The 19,164-nt window shown below is 50.4% G+C and overlaps 1 protein-coding gene across 1 annotated transcript in view; it reads right to left on the reverse strand.

Moving 5' to 3' along the window:
- Positions 1–19,164, reverse strand: part of SMOX (spermine oxidase) — a 56,033-nt gene that overhangs the window by 15,953 nt on the left and 20,916 nt on the right. Inside the window, exon 5 of the mRNA XM_063925319.1 lies at positions 1,584–2,280. Within this exon, the coding sequence (XP_063781389.1) occupies positions 1,584–2,280 (697 nt within the window). The remainder of the gene's footprint in view (positions 1–1,583; positions 2,281–19,164) is intronic.

Raw genomic sequence — 19,164 nt, forward strand, 5'->3', positions numbered from 1 at the left:
GTTGGTTGATATGCCGGTGGTCGTAATACCAGCAGCAGTACCCAGACCATCAAAATCCCAAAAGCCCCCAGAGAAAGTACCCTAACCCTCTCTTGCCTGAACCTAACCCTCCCCGCTTGGGGCCTATCCCTAACCCCCCTCCCCAGTACCCAACCATCCCCTTCCCGTCCCTGCACCCTATCCCCCCACCTAGTGCCTAAACCTAACCTCCCACCCCCGTGGCAGGACACAAACATGTCCCGCTAACAAAACGTTGGGGGGGGGGGGGGGGGATAACCGGCGTCTGAATTTTGATGCCAGGATCCAAAGCTCCGTCAGGATTGTGTTGGCGGCATTATTCCGCCGGTCGGGATTCCGGCATCGAAATTTCGACAGACGGCATTTTTAACTACATCCCAATTAAACAGTTTTAGCAAGAAAGAAAAAAAAAACCCCACACATTACTTAAGACACCAGTTTTGTGAAATGTGCACTTGATGCAGGTTAGTGGAGCTGCGCACACGTGGTGCATTCTTTCAGGTACTCTAATATACTACATTGTTCAGTAATGCAGGAAGGGAACAGCCTGCAACACATCCAGTACTTGTACCTCTCGCAGGATGGGCCGGGAAGTGCTGATAAAACTACTGGCAGGCTCAGCTGCTCTGAATAAGAGTCCCAAAATTCATCACTTATGACTGCTGATGAGACGACTTTTCTATAAAAGGTCTTTAAAGCTCAACTATCAGGTTTAAAAGTCATTCAATTAGGTGCAGTAAATTTTACAGCAAACCCCCCCCCCCCCCCCCCCCCTCACCTCCCCCACAGTAAAAATTTACCCGTTTTCGTGCAAAAACACAGTAATGCAGAATCTTATTCCGTATCCCATAAAGGGCACTTCTCGGAATTTGTGTCCTGCTTCCAGACAGGCGTAGCAGAATTTGCGTTAATGCCGGCTACCGGCATCAATTGAATTCCCACCAATGGATTGATTACCCGGGGTAATTTACAGAGGCTAACTGAATTCCCCCCTAGGTGTTTGAAAGTTGCATTTAACAAAGGTTTGACAGATGGAAAGTTTTCCATAATCAATTATGGAATAGTAGCCTAAGGGGGACATTTACTAAGCAGTGATAAGAGCGGAGAAGTGAGCCAGTGGAGAAGTTCCCCCATCAACCAATCAGCAGCTCTGTATCATTTTATAGTATGCAAATTAGATGTTAGTTCAGTGCTGATTGGTTGCCATGGGCAACCTCTCCGCTCTTCTCACTGCTTAGTAAATGTCCCCCATCTCCATCCAGTTTATCGCTCTCCAAGGCTTAGTACATAGATTCCAATGTTACTTGAAAATCTATACAATTAAGTAAAAAGCCTTATTCGCTTTGGTTCAGAGCACCACAGTAACCTGTAAAAGTAAAATACATATATTCTCGCAACGTAGTCCTTGGTCTCCACACTCCCAGAAAATGGCCACCCCTGTTCCTCACCACAAATGCCTACCAATTCTGGGATACTATCGCAGGGCCCGTTAAACACATGTGCTGAACAGATTATCGGGATTCCAGCGTCGGCAAATTCAACGGATCCCCCGGGAAAATACTAACCTGTAAATTTCCGCAAAAGCTCTGTGCAGGTTTCGGCAACGGTCTCATTGTCGCACTTCTCCATGATCAGCGCTTCATCGCCACAGATCCAGCCGCTGAGTACATAGCCGTACCTCTCCGGAGGGTAGAGCACGTCGAAACTACAGATCTTCTTGTACCACATCTCCTCTGGATAGGTCAAGCTCTCGCTCTCCGCGTCGTCTTCCCAAACGAACTGGATGCTGTTACACTCTGGACTCCAGAAAGGTTCCTCAAACTCCAGAAAGATTTTGTCAGTGGTACTAATCCCGAGTTTCTCTATGGCCGTGGCCTTGTCTTCTGGGAGGCGCGGGTGAAATAAGCTCTCGTGGCACTTCTTCAGTACACCCAGCGAAACGGTTACGATCACGTGATCGGCTGGGATGAACTCGAAGTCTTCGCACTCCAGAAAGACGGGATAGCCCTTGTCCGCCTGTTGGTCATCATTGTGGTCAGCCACCCGCTCAATCTGCTTACGTACGGACCTGTTCCAGTGGATGCACTTGACCGGCTTGCGCAGCTGGATGACGGACTGCGGGACAGAGGAGGACAGCAGTTCCACAATCTTCATGAAGCCACAAGGAATTACGTGATGGGCGCCGGGAATTTCGGTCCATTCGCCAAACTCACTGAGTGAAACTTCATCCATGCTATGGGAACTGCTCTCACAGCTTTCCACCTGGTACGGGATCACAAAACAAATATTACAACATGAAAAACACATAATTCAGTTAGCTTATACCAAAAGAATACTCGCATTGCAGTTTCAGGGCGGGATGTACTAACCTCCCCCACCGCGTTATTTGGCTTTTGTAAGCGCTCCTTGTGTTATCTCCGCGGTTACTGGTCTCCTCTCTGCTGCCCGTTGCTCCCTCCCACTCCCCGTCTTTTTTCTCCTCTCACTGGGAGACGGGGAGTGTGGGGGAGCAACAGGTAGCGCCGGGCAGCAGAGGGGAGACCAGTAACACAAGGAGCGCTGAGAAAAGCCAGATAACGCGGCGGGGGAGGTTAGTACATCCCACCCTCAAACAGAAAAACACATTCAGCCTTTTCCTTTTGAATGGGATAGGGAGAGTCCTAGGAGTCTATTTACTAAGCCTTTGTGAGAGTGGACGGAGAAAAAGTAAAGTAAGCAACGAACAAGCTCATAATTCAGTTTTTCAAACCAAGCCTGTAACATGGCAGTTAGGAGCTGATTGGCTGGTACTTTATCACTAGGGGGTCTATTTACTAATCCTTGGAGAGATAGGTTCTTGGTTTTTGGAAGACTTTATAAACTAACCTCACATTAGTAGTAGGGAAATTAATGGAATTTCCTTAATTTTTCTTCTTCATTCATTTAATAGGATTTTGGATACCTACCGGTAAATCCTTTTCTCTTAGTCCGTAGAGGATGCTGGGGTCCACATTAGTACCATGGGGAATAGACAGGTCCACCAGGGGCCATTGGCACTTTAAGAGTTTGTGTGGGCTGGCTCCTCCCTCTATGCCCCTCCTACCAGACTCAGTCTAGAAACTGTGCCCGAGGAGACGGACATCTTCCAGAGAAGGATTATACACAGATAGTGGAGAGATTGATACCAGCTCACACATACAAGGCACGTTAAGCCAACGAAGCTTGAACACTCAGCAACTGCTGAAAATAAGAATTTACTTACCGATAATTCTATTTCTCGTAGTCCGTAGTGGATGCTGGGAACTCCGTAAGGACCATGGGGAATAGCGGCTCCGCAGGAGACTGGGCACAAAAGTAAAAGCTTTAGGACTACCTGGTGTGCACTGGCTCCTCCCCCTATGACCCTCCTCCAAGCCTCAGTTAGGATACTGTGCCCGGACGAGCGTACACAATAAGGAAGGATATTGAATCCCGGGTAAGACTCATACCAGCCACACCAATCACACCGTACAACCTGTGATCTGAACCCAGTTAACAGCATGATAACAGAGGAGCCTCTGAAAGAATGGCTCACAACAATAATAACCCGATTTAGTTAACAATAACTATGTACAAGTATTGCAGACAATCCGCACCTGGGATGGGCGCCCAGCATCCACTACGGACTACGAGAAATAGAATTATCGGTAAGTAAATTCTTATTTTCTCTGACGTCCTAAGTGGATGCTGGGAACTCAGTAAGGACCATAAGGATTATACCAAAGCTCCCAAACGGGCGGGAGAGTGCGGATGACTCTGCAGCACCGAATGAGAGAACTCCAGGTCCTCCTCAGCCAGGGTATCAAATTTGTAGAATTTAGCAAACGTGTTTGCCCCTGACCAAGTAGCTGCTCGGCAAAGTTGTAAAGCCGAGACCCCTCGGGCAGCCGCCCAAGATGAGCCCACTTTCCTTGTGGAATGGGCTTTTACAGATTTTGGCTGTGGCAGGCCTGCCACAGAATGTGCAAGCTGAATTGTACTACAAATCCAACGAGCAATAGTCTGCTTAGAAGCAGGAGCACCCAGCTTGTTGGGTGCATACAGGATAAACAGCGAGTCAGATTTTCTGACTCCAGCCGTCCTGGAAACATATATTTTCAGGGCCCTGACTACGTCCAGCAACTTGGAGTCCTCCAAGTCCCTAGTAGCCGCAGGCACCACAATAGGCTGGTTCAAGTGAAAAGCTGAAACCACCTTAGGGAGAAATTGAGGACGAGTCCTCAATTCTGCCCTGTCCGTATGAAAAATTAGGTAAGGGCTTTTATAGGATAAAGCCGCCAATTCTGAGACACGCCTGGCTGAAGCCAGGGCTAACAGCATTACCACTTTCCATGTGAGATATTTTAAATCCACTGTGGCAAGTGGTTCGAACCAATGTGATTTTAGGAATCCCAAAACCACATTGAGATCCCAGGGTGCCACTGGAGGCACAAAGGGAGGCTGTATATGCAGTACCCCCTTTACAAAAGTCTGGACTTCAGGAACTGAAGCCAATTCTTTCTGGAAGAAAATCGACAAGGCCGAAATTTGAACCTTAATGGATCCTAATTTTAGGCCCATGGACAGTCCTGTTTGCAGGAAATGCAGGAAACGACCTAGTTGAAATTCCTCTGTCGGGGCCTTCCTGGCCTCGCACCACGCAACATATTTCCTCCAAATACGGTGATAATGTTGTGCAGTTACATCCTTCCTGGCTTTGATCAGGGTAGGGATGACTTCATCTGGAATGCCTTTCTCCTTCAGGATCCGGCGTTCAACCGCCATGCCGTCAAACGCAGCCGCGTTAAGTCTTGGAACAGACAGGGTCCTTGCTGAAGCAGGTCCCTTCTTAGAGGTAGAGGCCACGGATCCTCCGTGAGCATCTCCTGAAGTTCCGGGTACCAAGTCCTTCTTGGCCAATCCGGAGCCACGAGTATAGTTCTTACTCCTCTCCGTCTTATAATCCTCAGTACCTTGGGTATGAGAGGCAGAGGAGGGAACACATACACTGACTGGTACACCCACGGTGTTACCAGAGCGTCCACCGCTATTGCCTGAGGGTCCCTTGACCTGGCGCAATACCTGTTTAGTTTTTTGTTGAGGCGGGACGCCATCATGCCCACCTTTGGTTTTTCCCAACGGTTTACAATCAATTGGAAGACTTCTGGATGAAGTCCCCACTCTCCCGGGTGGAGATCGTGTCTGCTGAGAAAATCTGCTTCCCAGTTGTCCACTCCGGGACTGAACACTGCTGACAGTGCTATCACATGATTTTCCGCCCAGCGAAGAATCCTTGCAGCTTCTGCTATCGCTCTCCTGCTTCTTGTGCCGCCCTGTCTGTTTACGTGGGCGACTGCCGTGATGTTGTCCGACTGGATCAACACCGGCTGACCCTGAAGCAGAGGCCTTGCTTGACTTAGGGCATTGTAAATGGCCCTTAGTTCCAGGATATTTATGTGAAATGACGTTTCCATGCTTGACCACAAGCCCTGGAAATTTCTTCCCTGTGTGACTGCTCCCCAGCCTCTCAGGCTGGCATCCGTGGTCACCAGGACCCAGTCCTGAATGCCGAATCTGCGGCCCTCTAGAAGATGAGCACTCTGCAACCAACACAGGAGGGATACCCTTGTCCTTGGAGACAGGGTTATCCGCTGATGCATCTGAAGATGCGATCCGGACCATTTGTCCAGCAGATCCCACTGAAAGGTTCTTGCGTGGAATCTGCCGAATGGAATCGCTTCGTAAGAAGCCACCATTTTTCCCAGGACCCTTGTGCATTGATGCACTGACACTTGACCTGGTTTTAGGAGGTTCCTGACTAGCTCGGATAACTCCCTGGCTTTCTCCTCCGGGAGAAACACCTTTTTCTGGACTGTGTCCAGAATCATCCCTAGGAACAGCAGACGTGTCGTCGGAATCAGCTGCGATTTTGGAATATTTAGAATCCACCCGTGCTGTCGTAACACTACTTGAGATAGTGCTACTCCGACCTCTAACTGTTCCCTGGACCTTGCCCTTATCAGGAGATCGTCCAAGTAAAGGATAATTAAGACGCCTTTTCTTCGAAGAAGAATCATCATTTCGGCCATTACCTTGGTAAAGACTCGGGGTGCCGTGGACAATCCAAACGGCAGCGTCTGAAACTGATAATGACAGTTCTGTATCACAAACCTGAGGTACCCTTGGTGTGAAGGGCAAATTGGGACATGGAGGTAAGCATCCTTGATGTCCAGAGACACCATATAGTCCCCTTCTTCCAGGTTCGCTATCACTGCTCTGAGTGACTCCATCTTGAATTTGAACCTTTGTATGTAAGTGTTCAAGGATTTCAGATTTAGAATAGGTCTCACCGAGCCGTCCGGCTTCGGTACCACAAACAGCGTGGAATAATACCCCTTTCCCTGTTGTAGGAGGGGTACCTTGATTATCACCTGCTGGGAATACAGCTTGTGAATGGCTTCCAATACCGCCTCCCTGTCGGAGGGAGACGTTGGTAAAGCAGACTTCAGGAACCGGCGAGGGGGAGACGTCTCGAATTCCAATTTGTACCCCTGAGATACTACCTGCAGGATCCAGGGGTCCACTTGCGAGTGAGCCCACTGCGCGCTGAAAATCTTGAGACGGCCCCCCACCGTGCCTGAGTCTGCTTGTAAGGCCCCAGCGTCATGCTGAGGACTTGGCAGAAGCGGGGGAGGGCTTCTGTTCCTGGGAAGAGGCTGCCTGATGCAGTCTTTTTCCCCTTCCTCTGCCCCGGGGCAGAAATGAGTGGCCTTTTGCCCGCTTGCCCTTATGGGGACGAAAGGACTGAGCCTGAAAAGACGGTGCCTTTTTCTGCTGAGAGGTGACCTGGGGTAAAAAGGTGGATTTCCCAGCCGTTGCCGTGGCCACCAGGTCCGATAGACCAACCCCAAATAACTCCTCCCCTTTATACGGCAATACTTCCATATGCCGTTTGGAATCCGCATCACCTGACCACTGTCGCGTCCATAACCCTCTTCTGGCAGAAATGGACAGCGCACTTACTCTTGATGCCAGAGTGCAAATATCCCTCTGTGCATCTCGCATATATAGAAATGCATCCTTTAAATGCTCTATAGTCAATAATATATTGTCCCTATCCAGGGTATCAATATTTTCAGTCAGGGAATCCGACCAAGCCACCCCAGCACTGCACATCCAGGCTGAGGCGATTGCTGGTCGCAGTATAACACCAGTATGTGTGTATATACTTTTTAGGATATTTTCCAGCTTCCTATCAGCTGGTTCCTTGAGGGTGGCCGTATCAGGAGACGGTAACGCCACTTGTTTTGATAAGCGTGTGAGCGCTTTATCTACCCTAGGGGGTGTTTCCCAACGCGCCCTAACCTCTGGTGGGAAAGGGTATAATGCCAATAATCTTTTAGAAATTATCAGTTTTTTATCGGGGGAAACCCACGCTTCATCACACACCTCATTTAATTCATCTGATTCAGGTAAAACTACGGGTAGTTTTTTCACACCCCACATAATACCCTTTTTTGTGGTACTTGTAGTATCAGAAATGTTCAAAACCTCCTTCATTGCCGTGATCATGTAACATGTGGCCCTACTGGAAGTCACGTTTGTCTCCTCACCGTCGACACTGGAGTCAGTGTCCGTGTCCGGGTCTGTGTCGACCATCTGAGGTAACGGGCGCTTTAGAGCCCCTGACGGTGTTTGAGACGCCTGGACAGGCACTAGCTGATTTGCCGGCTGTCTCATGTCGTCAACAGTCTTTTGTAAAGTGCTGACGCTATCACGTAATTCCTTCCATAAGACCATCCAGTCAGGTGTCGACTCCCTAGGGGGTGACATCACTATTACAGGCAATTGCTCCGCCTCCACACCATTTTCCTCCTCATACATGTCGACACAAACGTACCGACACACAGCACACACACAGGGAATGCTCCGATAGAGGACAGGACCCCACTAGCCCTTTGGGGAGACAGAGGGAGAGTTTGCCAGCACACACCAGAGCGCTATATATAATGTATAGGGACAACCTTATATAAGTGTTTCTCCCTTATATAGCTGCTGTATAGATTCTTATGCCAATTTAGTGCCCCCCCCTCTCTTGTTTTACCCTGTTTCTGTAGTGCAGGACTGCAGGGGAGAGTCAGGGAGACGTCCTTCCAGCGGAGCTGTGAGGGAAAATGGCGCTTGTGTGCTGAGGAGATAGGCTCCGCCCCCTTCTCGGCGGCCTTTCTCCCGCTTTTTTAAGGAAAACTGGCAGGGGTTAAATGCATCCATATAGCCCAGGAGCTATATGTGATGCATTTTTCGCCATCCAAGGTGTTTTTATTGCGTCTCAGGGCGTCCCCCCCCCAGCGCCCTGCACCCTCAGTGACCGGAGTGTGAAGTGTGCTGAGAGCAATGGCGCACAGCTGCGGTGCTGTGCGCTACCTTGTTGAAGACAGGACGTCTTCTGCCGCCGATTTTCCGGACCTCTTCTGTCTTCTGGCTCTGTAAGGGGGCCGACGGCGCGGCTCTGGGACCCATCCATGGCTGGGCCTGTGATCGGTCCCTCTGGAGCTAATGTCCAGTAGCCTAAGAAGCCCAATCCACTCTGCACGCAGGTGAGTTCGCTTCTTCTCCCCTTAGTCCCTCGATGCAGTGAGCCTGTTGCCAGCAGGACTCACTGAAAATAAAAAACCTAACTTAAACTTTTTCACTAAGCAGCTCAGGAGAGCCACCTAGTGTGCACCCTTCTCGTTCGGGCACAAAAATCTAACTGAGGCTTGGAGGAGGGTCATAGGGGGAGGAGCCAGTGCACACCAGGTAGTCCTAAAGCTTTTACTTTTGTGCCCAGTCTCCTGCGGAGCCGCTATTCCCCGTGGTCCTTACGGAGTTCCCAGCATCCACTAGGACGTCAGAGAAACATTACTTATCAAGTAACAATGCAGTACTCAACTAAAACGAAGTTGCACTGTACCAAACGTGTGCAGGAAAACGAAGCGCTGGGCGGACGCCCAGCATCCTCTACAGACTACGAGAAAAGGATTTACCGGTAGGTAACCAAAATCCTATTTTCTCTTACATCCTAGAGGATGCTGGGGTCCACATTAGTACCATGGGGATGTACCAAAGCTCCCAGAACGGGAGGGAGTGCAGAGGCTGCTGCAGAACGGACTGACTGAACTTCAGATCATCAGAGGCCAAAGTATCGAACTTGTAAAACTTTGCAAACGTGTTCGACCCAGACCAAGTTGCAGCTCGGCAAAGTTGCACTGCCGAGACACCCCGGGCAGCCGCCCGGTAAGACCCCACCTCACAAGTAGAGTGGGCCTTAACAGATTTTGGACACAGCAGTCCTGCCGTAGAATAAGCGTGCTGAATAGTGAACCTAATCCAGTGAGAATAGTCTGCTTAGAAGCAGGACACCCAATTTCCTTGGGATCATAAAGGACAAACAGAGTCCGACTTTCTGTGACGAGAAGTTCTCTTCACATATATCTTCAGAGCCCTTACAACATCCAAGGACTTTGATGTAATTGAGGATTCAGTAGCCACTGGCACCACAATAGGTTGGTTGATATGAAATGCCGACACAACCTTCGGAAGAAACTGCTGACGTGTCCGGAGCTCAGCTCTATCTTCGTGGAAGATCAAGTAAGGGCTTTTACAGGATAAAGCCCCCAACTCGGACACACGTCTAGCAGAAGCCAAGGCCAACAACGTGACCACCTTCTATGAAAGAAATTGGACCTCAACCTCCTGTAGAGGCTCAAACCAATCCGACTGGAGAAACTGCAACACCTTGTTAAGGTCCCAAGGCGCCGTAGGCAGTACAAAGGGAGGTTGGATATGCAGAACTCCCTTCAAAAAGGTCTGAACCTCAGGGAGGGCAGCCAATTGTTTCTGAAAGAAAATGGATAGGGCAGAAATCTGGACCTTCACAGATCCTAGCCTCAGGCCCATATCCACACCTGCTTGCAGGAAGAGGAGAAAACGTCTGAGTTGAAACTCCACTGTAGGAGACTTCTTGGATTCACACCAAGAGACCTATTTATTCCAAATACGATGGTAATGTTTAGACGTTACCCCTTTCCTAGCCTGAATGAGGATAGGAATGACCTTCGAAATGCCCTTCCGAGCAAGTATCACGCGCTCAACTTCCATGCCGTCAAACGTAGCAGCGGTAAGTCTTGATAGGCGAACGGCCCCTGTTGCAGCAGGTCCTCCTGAAGAGGAAGAGGCCTCGGATCTTCTTACAGTAGATTTAGAAGGTCTGCGTACCAAGCCCTTCTTGGCCAGTCTGGGGCAATAAGGATCGCTTAAACCCATGTCATTCTTATGAGCTATAGGATTCTTGGGATGAGTGGGAGTGGTGGAAACACGTACACTGCCTGGAACATCCACGGAGACACCAGGGCATCCACTGCCACTGCCTGTGGATCCCTCGACCTGCAACAATAACGCCGAAGCTTCTTGTTGAGACGAGAGGCCATCATGTCTATTTGGGGTAATGCCCAAAGACGTGTTATTTCCTTGAACACCTCTGGATGGAGATCCCACTCCCCTGGATGTAGATCGTGTCTGCGGAGGAAGTCTGCCTCCCAGTTGTCTACTCCCGGAATGAAGACGGCTGATAGCGCCAACACGTGCTTCTCTGTCCAGAGGAGTATTCTTGTCACCTCTGACATTGCCGCTCTGCATTTCATTCTGCCTTGTCGGTTTATGTAAGCCACTGTTACGTTGTTCTACTGCACTTGAATGGCCCGATTTCTTAGAAGAGGGGCCGCCTGAAGAAGACCGTTGTAGACGGCTGTTAGTTCCAGGATGTTGATGGGCAGGCCGGCTTCCAGGCTTGACCACCTTCCTTGGAAGGTTACTCCTTCAGTGACTGCTCCCCAGCCCCGAAGGCTCGCATCCGTGGTTAGAAGGACCCAGTCCTGAATCCCAAACCTGCGGCCGTCCAGAAGGTGAGGTAATTGGAGCCACCAGAGGAGTGAAATCCTGGCCTTTGGCGACAGACGAATTCTCTGGTGCATGTGGAGATGAGATCCTGACCACCTGTCCAGGAGATCCAGTTGGAAGGTCCGAGCGTGGAACCTCCCACACTGGAGAGCCTCGTAAGAGGCCACCATCTTTTCCAATAGGCGAATGCATTGATGAACAGACACCCGGGCTGGCTTCAGGATATCCCAGACCATAGCTTGTATCACCAACACCTTTTCCTGCGGAAGAAACACCTTCTGCACTTCCATATCCAGGATCATTCCCAGAAAGGACAACCTCTGGGTTGGTTCCAAATGTGACATTGGAAGGTTCAGAATCCAACCATGACTCCTGAGGAGGCGTGTTGTGAGAACAATGGATTGTAGCAGCTTCTCCTTGGACTATGCCTTTATCAGCAGATCGTCCAGATATGGAATGAGGTTCACACCCTTTTTGCAGAGGAGAACCATCATTTCTGCCATCACCTTGGTAAACACCCTTGGTGCTGTGGAGAGGCCAAATGGCAGGGCCTGGAACTGGAAATTACAGTCCAGCAATGCGAAAAGGAGATAAGCCTGATGCGGCAGCCAGATCGGAATGTGGAGGTACGCATCCTTGATATCCAGTGATACCAGGAATTCACCCTCTTCCAGACCCGATATCACCGTCCTGAGAGACTCCATGTTGAACTTGAACTCCTTTAGAAAGGGGTTCAATGATTTTAGGTTCAGAATGGGCCTGACCGAACCATCCGGTTTCGGTACCACGAAAAGGTTCGAATAGTAACCTTTGTTCTGCATGTGAGGTGGTACTGGCACAATGACCTGTGCCTCCATCAGTTTTTGGACAGCGTCTTGTAGGACAGTGCTGTCTGCCAACAGAGTTGGTAAGCCTGATTTGAAAAAGCGATGAGAAGGGAGACTTTGGAATTCCAGCTTGTATCCCTGGGATACAATATCTATCACCCAGGGATCCAGGCCGGACGTTACACAGACGTGACTGAAGTGTCTGAGCCTCTCTCCCACCAGCCCCACATCCAGGCTGTGCGGTCCACAGTCATGCGGAGGACTTTGGCGTACCTGAAGCAGGCTTTTGTTCCTGGGAACCTGCAGCTGCAGGTTTCTTGGACTTATCTCAACCTCCCCTAAAGAAGGTATTGGACGTTCTGGCCTTTCTAGGCTTGTTAGGCCGCGAGGACTGCGTTGCAGATGAAGAGAAGGCTTTCTTCGGAGCAGGTGCTGCTGAGGGAAGAAACGGAGACTAACCCGCTGTAGCAGTAGATATCCACGCATCTAGGAGCTTCCCCAAAGAGAGCCTGACCTGTATAAAAAGGTAGGGACTCCACACTTTCTGGATTCCGCGGCGGCCAACCACTGGCGCAGCCGCAGTCCCCGACGAGCTGAAACAGACATGAAAGACATTCCCGCAGCCATGGAATCCAGGTCTTTCATGGATTCTACCATAAAACCTGCCTAATCATGTATATTGCGTAAATATAATGCAACGTCATCCCTATCCATCGTATCCAAATCCTCAAGTAAGGTAGCCGACCACTTTACTATGGCCTTTGCAATCCATGCACTAGCAATAGTGGGACATAATATGGCCCCTGAAGCAGTGTACATTGATTTAAGCGTGTTATCAATTTTCCTATCAGCCGGCTCCTTTAATGCGGTAGATCCTGGAACAGGCAAAACCACCTTCTTTGAGAGTCTGGACACAGATGCGTCAATCGGCGGGTTTTCCCATTTTTTCCTAACCTCCTCGGGAAAAGGAAACGCCACCTGGACCCTTTTAGGGACCTGGAATTTTTTCTCAGGGTTTACCCATGCTTTTTCAAACATAACGTTCAATTCCTTTGACGCAGGGAAGGTTAGCGAGGCTTTTTTATTTTCAGTGAAAAAAAGCCTCCTCAACCTGCTCAGGTGTGGTATCATTAACATTCAACACATCCCTGATAGCCTCTATCAACAATTGCACCCCCTTTGCAAGAGATGCGGAGCCCTGCAACACATCCCCATCACAGTCTGTGGTGTCAGAATCGGTATCCGTGTCGTCTTGTTTGACATGCACAAGCGCGCGTTTGTGGGGGTATATAGCGGGGCGTCGGGAGGTACCATAAACCGGCCTTATTGCAATAGAGCTCTGTAATACCTGGGTTGCAAATTCATTACTTACAACCCTGTCAGAAATCTGAGAAATCCAAGATTTGATAGAGGAAAACCACTCAGGCTCCCTTGCTGGAATCTGTGCTAAACCAGTGCTATCCTGATTACATGGAATGGGATCATCCTGGGAGGATAAGTCCTCGGCAGCATATGACACACAGTGTCCCTGGACATAGCTAAAGGAGACCGGCAAACACTCCACAAACAGGTGAGGGCAGACAGAGTCTCCCCTCCCCCCCAATAATGGCAAGAGAGAGATTGGAGCCAACCCACACAGCGCTTTTAGCAAAGGGAGACCCCTTGTCAGCGCTGACTGTGCACCTTAATAGCACACACAGTCTTATTACAGCCTCCCCCTCCCTTCTACAACCACCTGATACAGTGTATAGATAGCTGGAGTTGATGTGGAGGGACCTGTTCTTCCTCTCAGCACTGTGCAGGCAGGAAAATGGCGCTGAAACGCTGCTGGGTCTGCTCTGAGAAGCTCCGCCCCCTTAATGGCGCTGTCTTCCCGCCTTTCATGGATTATACTGGCCTGAGGAAATAGTGCTGGCTGAGATCAGAGGACCCCTACAGGCTTCTGGACCAGTGTAGGGGGTAAGCGCTAGCCCAGGGCGCCCCTCACAGCGCCACACCATGTACCGCTGAGCCTTCCCAGGAGCGCAGTTAATACTGCGCTCCCTCCCCGCTGCCGCCATCTTCACACCGACTCCCTGCTTGCTAGGGGGAATCGGTGTCTCACTCACCACTTCTTCAGCTCTGTAAGGGGTTGGCGGCATGCTGCTGGGGCGAGCGGTCTCCTGTGGCGGAGAACGATCAGACCCCTCTGGAGCTCAGTGTCCAGTCAGCGGAGACAGTGGCTCAGACCGCGCAGGGCGGACACTGCTCCCCCCCCTAGTCCCTCGCTGCAGGGAGGCTGTTGCCAACAACCTCCCTGTAAAATAAAATAAAAACTCTAAGTTAAACTTTACTAGAAAAGCTCTGTAGAGCTCCCCTAGCTGTGACAGGCTACTCCGGGCACATTTTCTAAACAGAGTCTGGTAGGAGGGGCATAGAGGGAGGAGCCAGCCCACACTCTCAAACTCTTAAAGTGCCAATGGCGCCTGGTGGACCAGTCTATACCCCATGGTACTAATGTGGACCCCAGAATCCTCTAGAACGTAAGAGAAAATAGGATTTTGGTACCCAACGGTAAATCATTTTCTCCTAGTCCGTAGAGGATGCTGGGGACTCCAAAAGGACCATGGGGTTTATACCAAAGCTCCAGACCGGGCGAGAGAGTGCGGACGACTCTGCAGCACCGACTGAGCAAACACAAGGTCCTCATCAGCCAGGGTATCAAACTTATAGAACTTAGCAAAGGGGTTTGAACCCGACCAAGTAGCTGCTCGGTAAAGCTGTAAAGCCGAGATGCCTGGGGCAACCGCCCAAGATGAGCCCACTTTCCTGGTAGAATGGGCTTTTACTGACTTCGGCACTGGTAGCCCGGCCGAAGAATGAGCCTGCTGAATCGTACTACAAATCCAGCGTGAAATAGTCTGTTTTGAAGCAGGATGACCAATCTTGTTGGAAGCATACAGGACAAACAGTGCCTCAGTTTTCCTGGCAACAGCCGTTCTGGTGACGTAGATCTTCAAAGCTCTCACAACATCCAGAGACTTTGGAACCGCCACAGCATACGTAGCCACCGGCACCACAATAGGCTGGTTAATATGAAATGAAGAAACCACCTTCGGCAGAAATTGTTGAGTCCTCAATTCCGCTCTATCCGAATGAAAAATCAAGTACGGGCTCTTATGAGATAAGGCCGCCAACTCTGACACTCGCCTGGCAGATGCCAGCGCCAACAGCATGACTACCTTCCAAGTGAGAAATTTCAACTCAACCAAACCAATTTCAATTTCAAACCAGGAAGACATAAGAAACGGTAAGACCACATCAAGATCCCATGGAGCTACCGGAAGCACGAACGGAGGATTGATATGCATTACTCCTTTCACAAAAGTCTGCACCTCTGGGAGGACAGCTAGTTCTTTTTGAAAGAAAATAGACAAAGCCAAAATCTGTACTTTGATGGAGCCTTATTTCAGGCCTGCATCTACACCTGCCTGCAAAAAGTGGAGAAAGCGACCCAAGTGAAAATCTTCCGCAGGAGCCATTTTAAACTCACACCAGGAAACATACTTTTTCCAAATATGGTGATAATGTTTCGTCGTAACCTCCTTCCTAGCCTTAAGGAGAGTGGGAATTACCTCCCCGGGAATACCTTTACGAGCTAAGATCTGGCGCTCAACTTCCATGCCGTCAAACGCAGCCGCGGTAAGTCTGGAAACACGCATGGACCCTGCAACAACAGGTCCTCTCTTAGAGGAAGCGGCCAAGGATCTTCCACCAGTAATTCCTGAAGATCCGGGTACCAGGCCCTTCTTGGCCAATCTGGAACGACGAGAATCGCCTGAACCCGTGCTCGTCGAATGATCCCCAGTACCTTTGGAATGAGAGGAAGTGGAGGGAACACATACACCGACTGGAACACCCACGGAGACACCAGGGCGTCCACTGCACTGGCTTGGGGGTCCCTTGACCTGGAACAATACCTCGGGAGCTTCTTGTTGAGACGAGATGCCATAATGTCGATCAACGGAATTCCCCAACACTTTGTCCCCTCTGCAAATACCTCTTGAAGAGCCCACTCTCCCGGATGGAGATCGTGTCTGCTGAGAAAATCCGCTTCCCAGTTGTCCACTCCCGGTAGGAAGACCGCTGACAGGGCGCTCACGTGTTGTTCCGCCCAGCGAAGGATTCTTGTGGCCTCCGCCATTGCCGCTCTGCTCCTTGTTCCGCCTTGACGGTTTATATGTGCCACCGCTGTGATGTAGTCTGACTGTACCAGGACAGGTCGACCCTGAAGAAGGCTTATTGCAGGCCGTTGTAAATGGCTCTTAACTCGAGAACATTTATGTGGAGACAAGCTTCCTGGAGTGACCATTTCCCCTGGAAGTTTCTTCCTTGGGTGACTGCGCCCCAGCCCCGGAGACTTGCATCTGTTGTCAGAAGTACCCAATCCTTGATACCGAACCGGCATCCCCCTAGGAGGTGAGAACTTTGTAGCCACCACAGGAGAGAAATTCTGGCTCTGGGAGATAGACTTATCTTCCGATGCATGTGCAGGTGAGACCCGGACCATTTGCTCAGCAAGTCCCACTGAAACACCCAGGCATGAAACCTGCCGAACGGAACTGCTTCGTACGCCGCAACCATCTTCCCCAGAAACAGAGTACAGTGATGGATTGACACACTCTTTGGCCTCAGAAGTTCCCTGACCATCGTCTGCAGTTCCAGAGCTTTTTCTTCTGGAAGAAATACTCTCCGTAACTCAGTGTCCAGAATCATGCCCAGAAAAGGCAGCCGAGTGGTCGGAATCAACTGAGATTTTGGCAAATTGAGCACCCAACCGTGCTGTCGCAGAACAGACAGCGACAAATTTACACTTCTCAGTAACCGTTCCCTGGACCTCACCTTTATCAGGAGATCGTCCAAGTACGGGATAATGGTAACCCCTTGCTTGCGAAGGAGAACCATCATTTCTGCCATGACCTTGGTGAAAATCCCCGGGGGCCGTGGAAAGCCCAAACGGCAACGTCTGAAATTGGTAATGAGAATCCTGTATCGCAAACCTGAGGAAGGCCTGATGCGAATGATATATCGGGACGTGTAAGTAGGCATCCTTTATGTCGACTGACGCCATAAAATCCCTCCCTTCCAGGCTGGCAATCACCGCTCGAAGGGATTCCATCTTGAACTTGAAAACCTTCAAGTATGGATTGAGGGATTTTAGATTCAGAATCGGTCTGACCGAACCGTCCGGTTTCGGCACAACAAAGAGGCTCGAGTAGAACCCCTCCCCCCGTTGGACGGGGGAACGGGAACAATGACCCTCTGTTGACACAATTTTTGTATCGCTGCCAGCACCACCTAACTTTCCGGAAGAGACACTGGTAAGGCCGAAATGAAAAACCGGTGAGGTGGCACCTCCCGAAACTCCAGCTTGTATCCCTGAGACACAATCTCTAGGACCCAAGGATCCAGGTCTGATTGAATCCAGACCTGACTGATGAGTCGCAGACGGCCTCCCCACCGGTCCGGACTCCCCCAGGGAAGCCCCAGCGTCATGCGGTGGACTTGGTAGAGGCAGGGGAGGACTTTTGGTCCTGGGCGCCTGATACGGCAGGCGACTTCCTTCCCCTTCCTCTACCCTTTGAAGCAAGGAAGGACAAACCTTTTCCTCGCCTGTATTTATTGTGACGAAAGGACTGCATCTGCTGATGTGGTGCCTTTTTCTATTGTGTGGGAACATCGGGAAGAAAAGAGGACTTACCCGCAGTCGCGGTAGAGACCAGGTCAGCCAAGTCGTCCCCGAATAAGACATTACCTTTGAAGGGTAAAGCTTCCACAGCTCTCTTGGAGTCGGCATCAGCATTCCATTGATGTATCCACAACGCCCTCCTGGCCGATATGGACATGGTATTGGCTCTTGATCCCAAGAGACAAACAACCCTCGCCGCATCCTTCAGGTAATCTGCAGCGTCCTTGATATAACCAAGAGTCAAAATAACATTATCTTTATCAAGTGTATCCATATCATTAGCTAAATTTTCAGCCCATTTAGCAATAGCACTACTCACCCATACAGACGTCACAGCAGGTCTGAGCAATGCACCAGAATTAGCGAAAATGGACTTCAGAGACGTCTCCAGCTTGCGATCCACCGGATCCTTGAGAGCTGCAGTGTCAGGAGACGGAAGCGCCGCTTTCTTAGACAAACGAGATAGAGCTTTGTCAACATTTGGAGACGACTCCCATTTTTCCCTGTCATCAGAGGGGAAAGGATACGCCATGTAAATCCTCTTGGGAATCTGCCACCTCTTGTCCGGCGACTCCCAAGCTCTCTCACAAAGAGTATTAATTTCATGAGAGGGGGGAAACTTCACCTCCAGGTTTTTTTCCCTTGAACAAGCAAATCCTTATTTCCTGTACCGCAGGTTCATCAGAAATGTGTAAAACATCTTTTATAGCCACAATCATGTATTGAATACTCTTAACTAATCGTGGATGTAACGCAGCCTCAGTGAAATAGACGTCGGAATCAGAGTCTGTGTCGGTATCAGTATCTACCACTTGATTAAACGGCCGCTTTTGCGACCCCGATGGGATCTGTACCAGGGACAAAGCCTCCTCCATGGACTCTCCCCACCTGTATCTGTGACTCAGACTTATCCAACCTCTTTGATAAAGAAGCCATATCCGCTCCCCCAATAACCTCCTCCGGTGAATAACATTCAGCCTCAGACATGCCGACGCGTAGTAACGACACACAGAATGTCTCAGCTAGGGGACAGGCCCACAATGAAGCCCAGATAGAGGACACAGAGGGAGTATGCCAGCTCACACCCCAGCGCCCATATGTCCACTCAAGGGATATATGTGACCAGCGCTGCTTAACCACAATAGAATGCACCACAACTGCCCCCCCCCCCCCCTCCCGATTAGCTCCCCGTTACTGTGAGAGGAGCTGCGGAGGTCCCGGGCAGCGTCTCCTTCAGCCGCGCGTTGGAGGAGAAGATGGCGCTGTGAGCCGAGCGACGAAGCTCCGCCCCTTCCCGGCGCGCTTCAGCCCGCCAAATTTGAAAATGTAAAAATGCCGGCGGGGGTCTGAGAAACGGTGCCGAGGCACCGAAAAGGCTTCTGCCGGCCCCGGACTTCAGTAACATGCTGCCCAGGGCGCCCCCCCTTCCCCCCAGCACCCTGTGAGTGCCTTTCCTGATAATGTGTGGGAGCATGGAGTGCAGCGTTACCGCTGCGCTGTACCTGGTCACTGAAGTCTTCTGCCATCCTGAAGTTTTCTTTTCTTCTCATACTCACCCGGCTTCTTTCTTCTGGCTTCAGTGAGGGGGGTGACGGCGTGGCTTCCGGGAACAAGCAGCTAGGCGCCCCAAGTGATCGAACCCTCTGGAGCTAATGG

Source organism: Pseudophryne corroboree, chromosome 1, assembly GCF_028390025.1.
Source record: "Pseudophryne corroboree isolate aPseCor3 chromosome 1, aPseCor3.hap2, whole genome shotgun sequence".
Lineage (NCBI taxonomy): Eukaryota > Metazoa > Chordata > Amphibia > Anura > Myobatrachidae > Pseudophryne > Pseudophryne corroboree.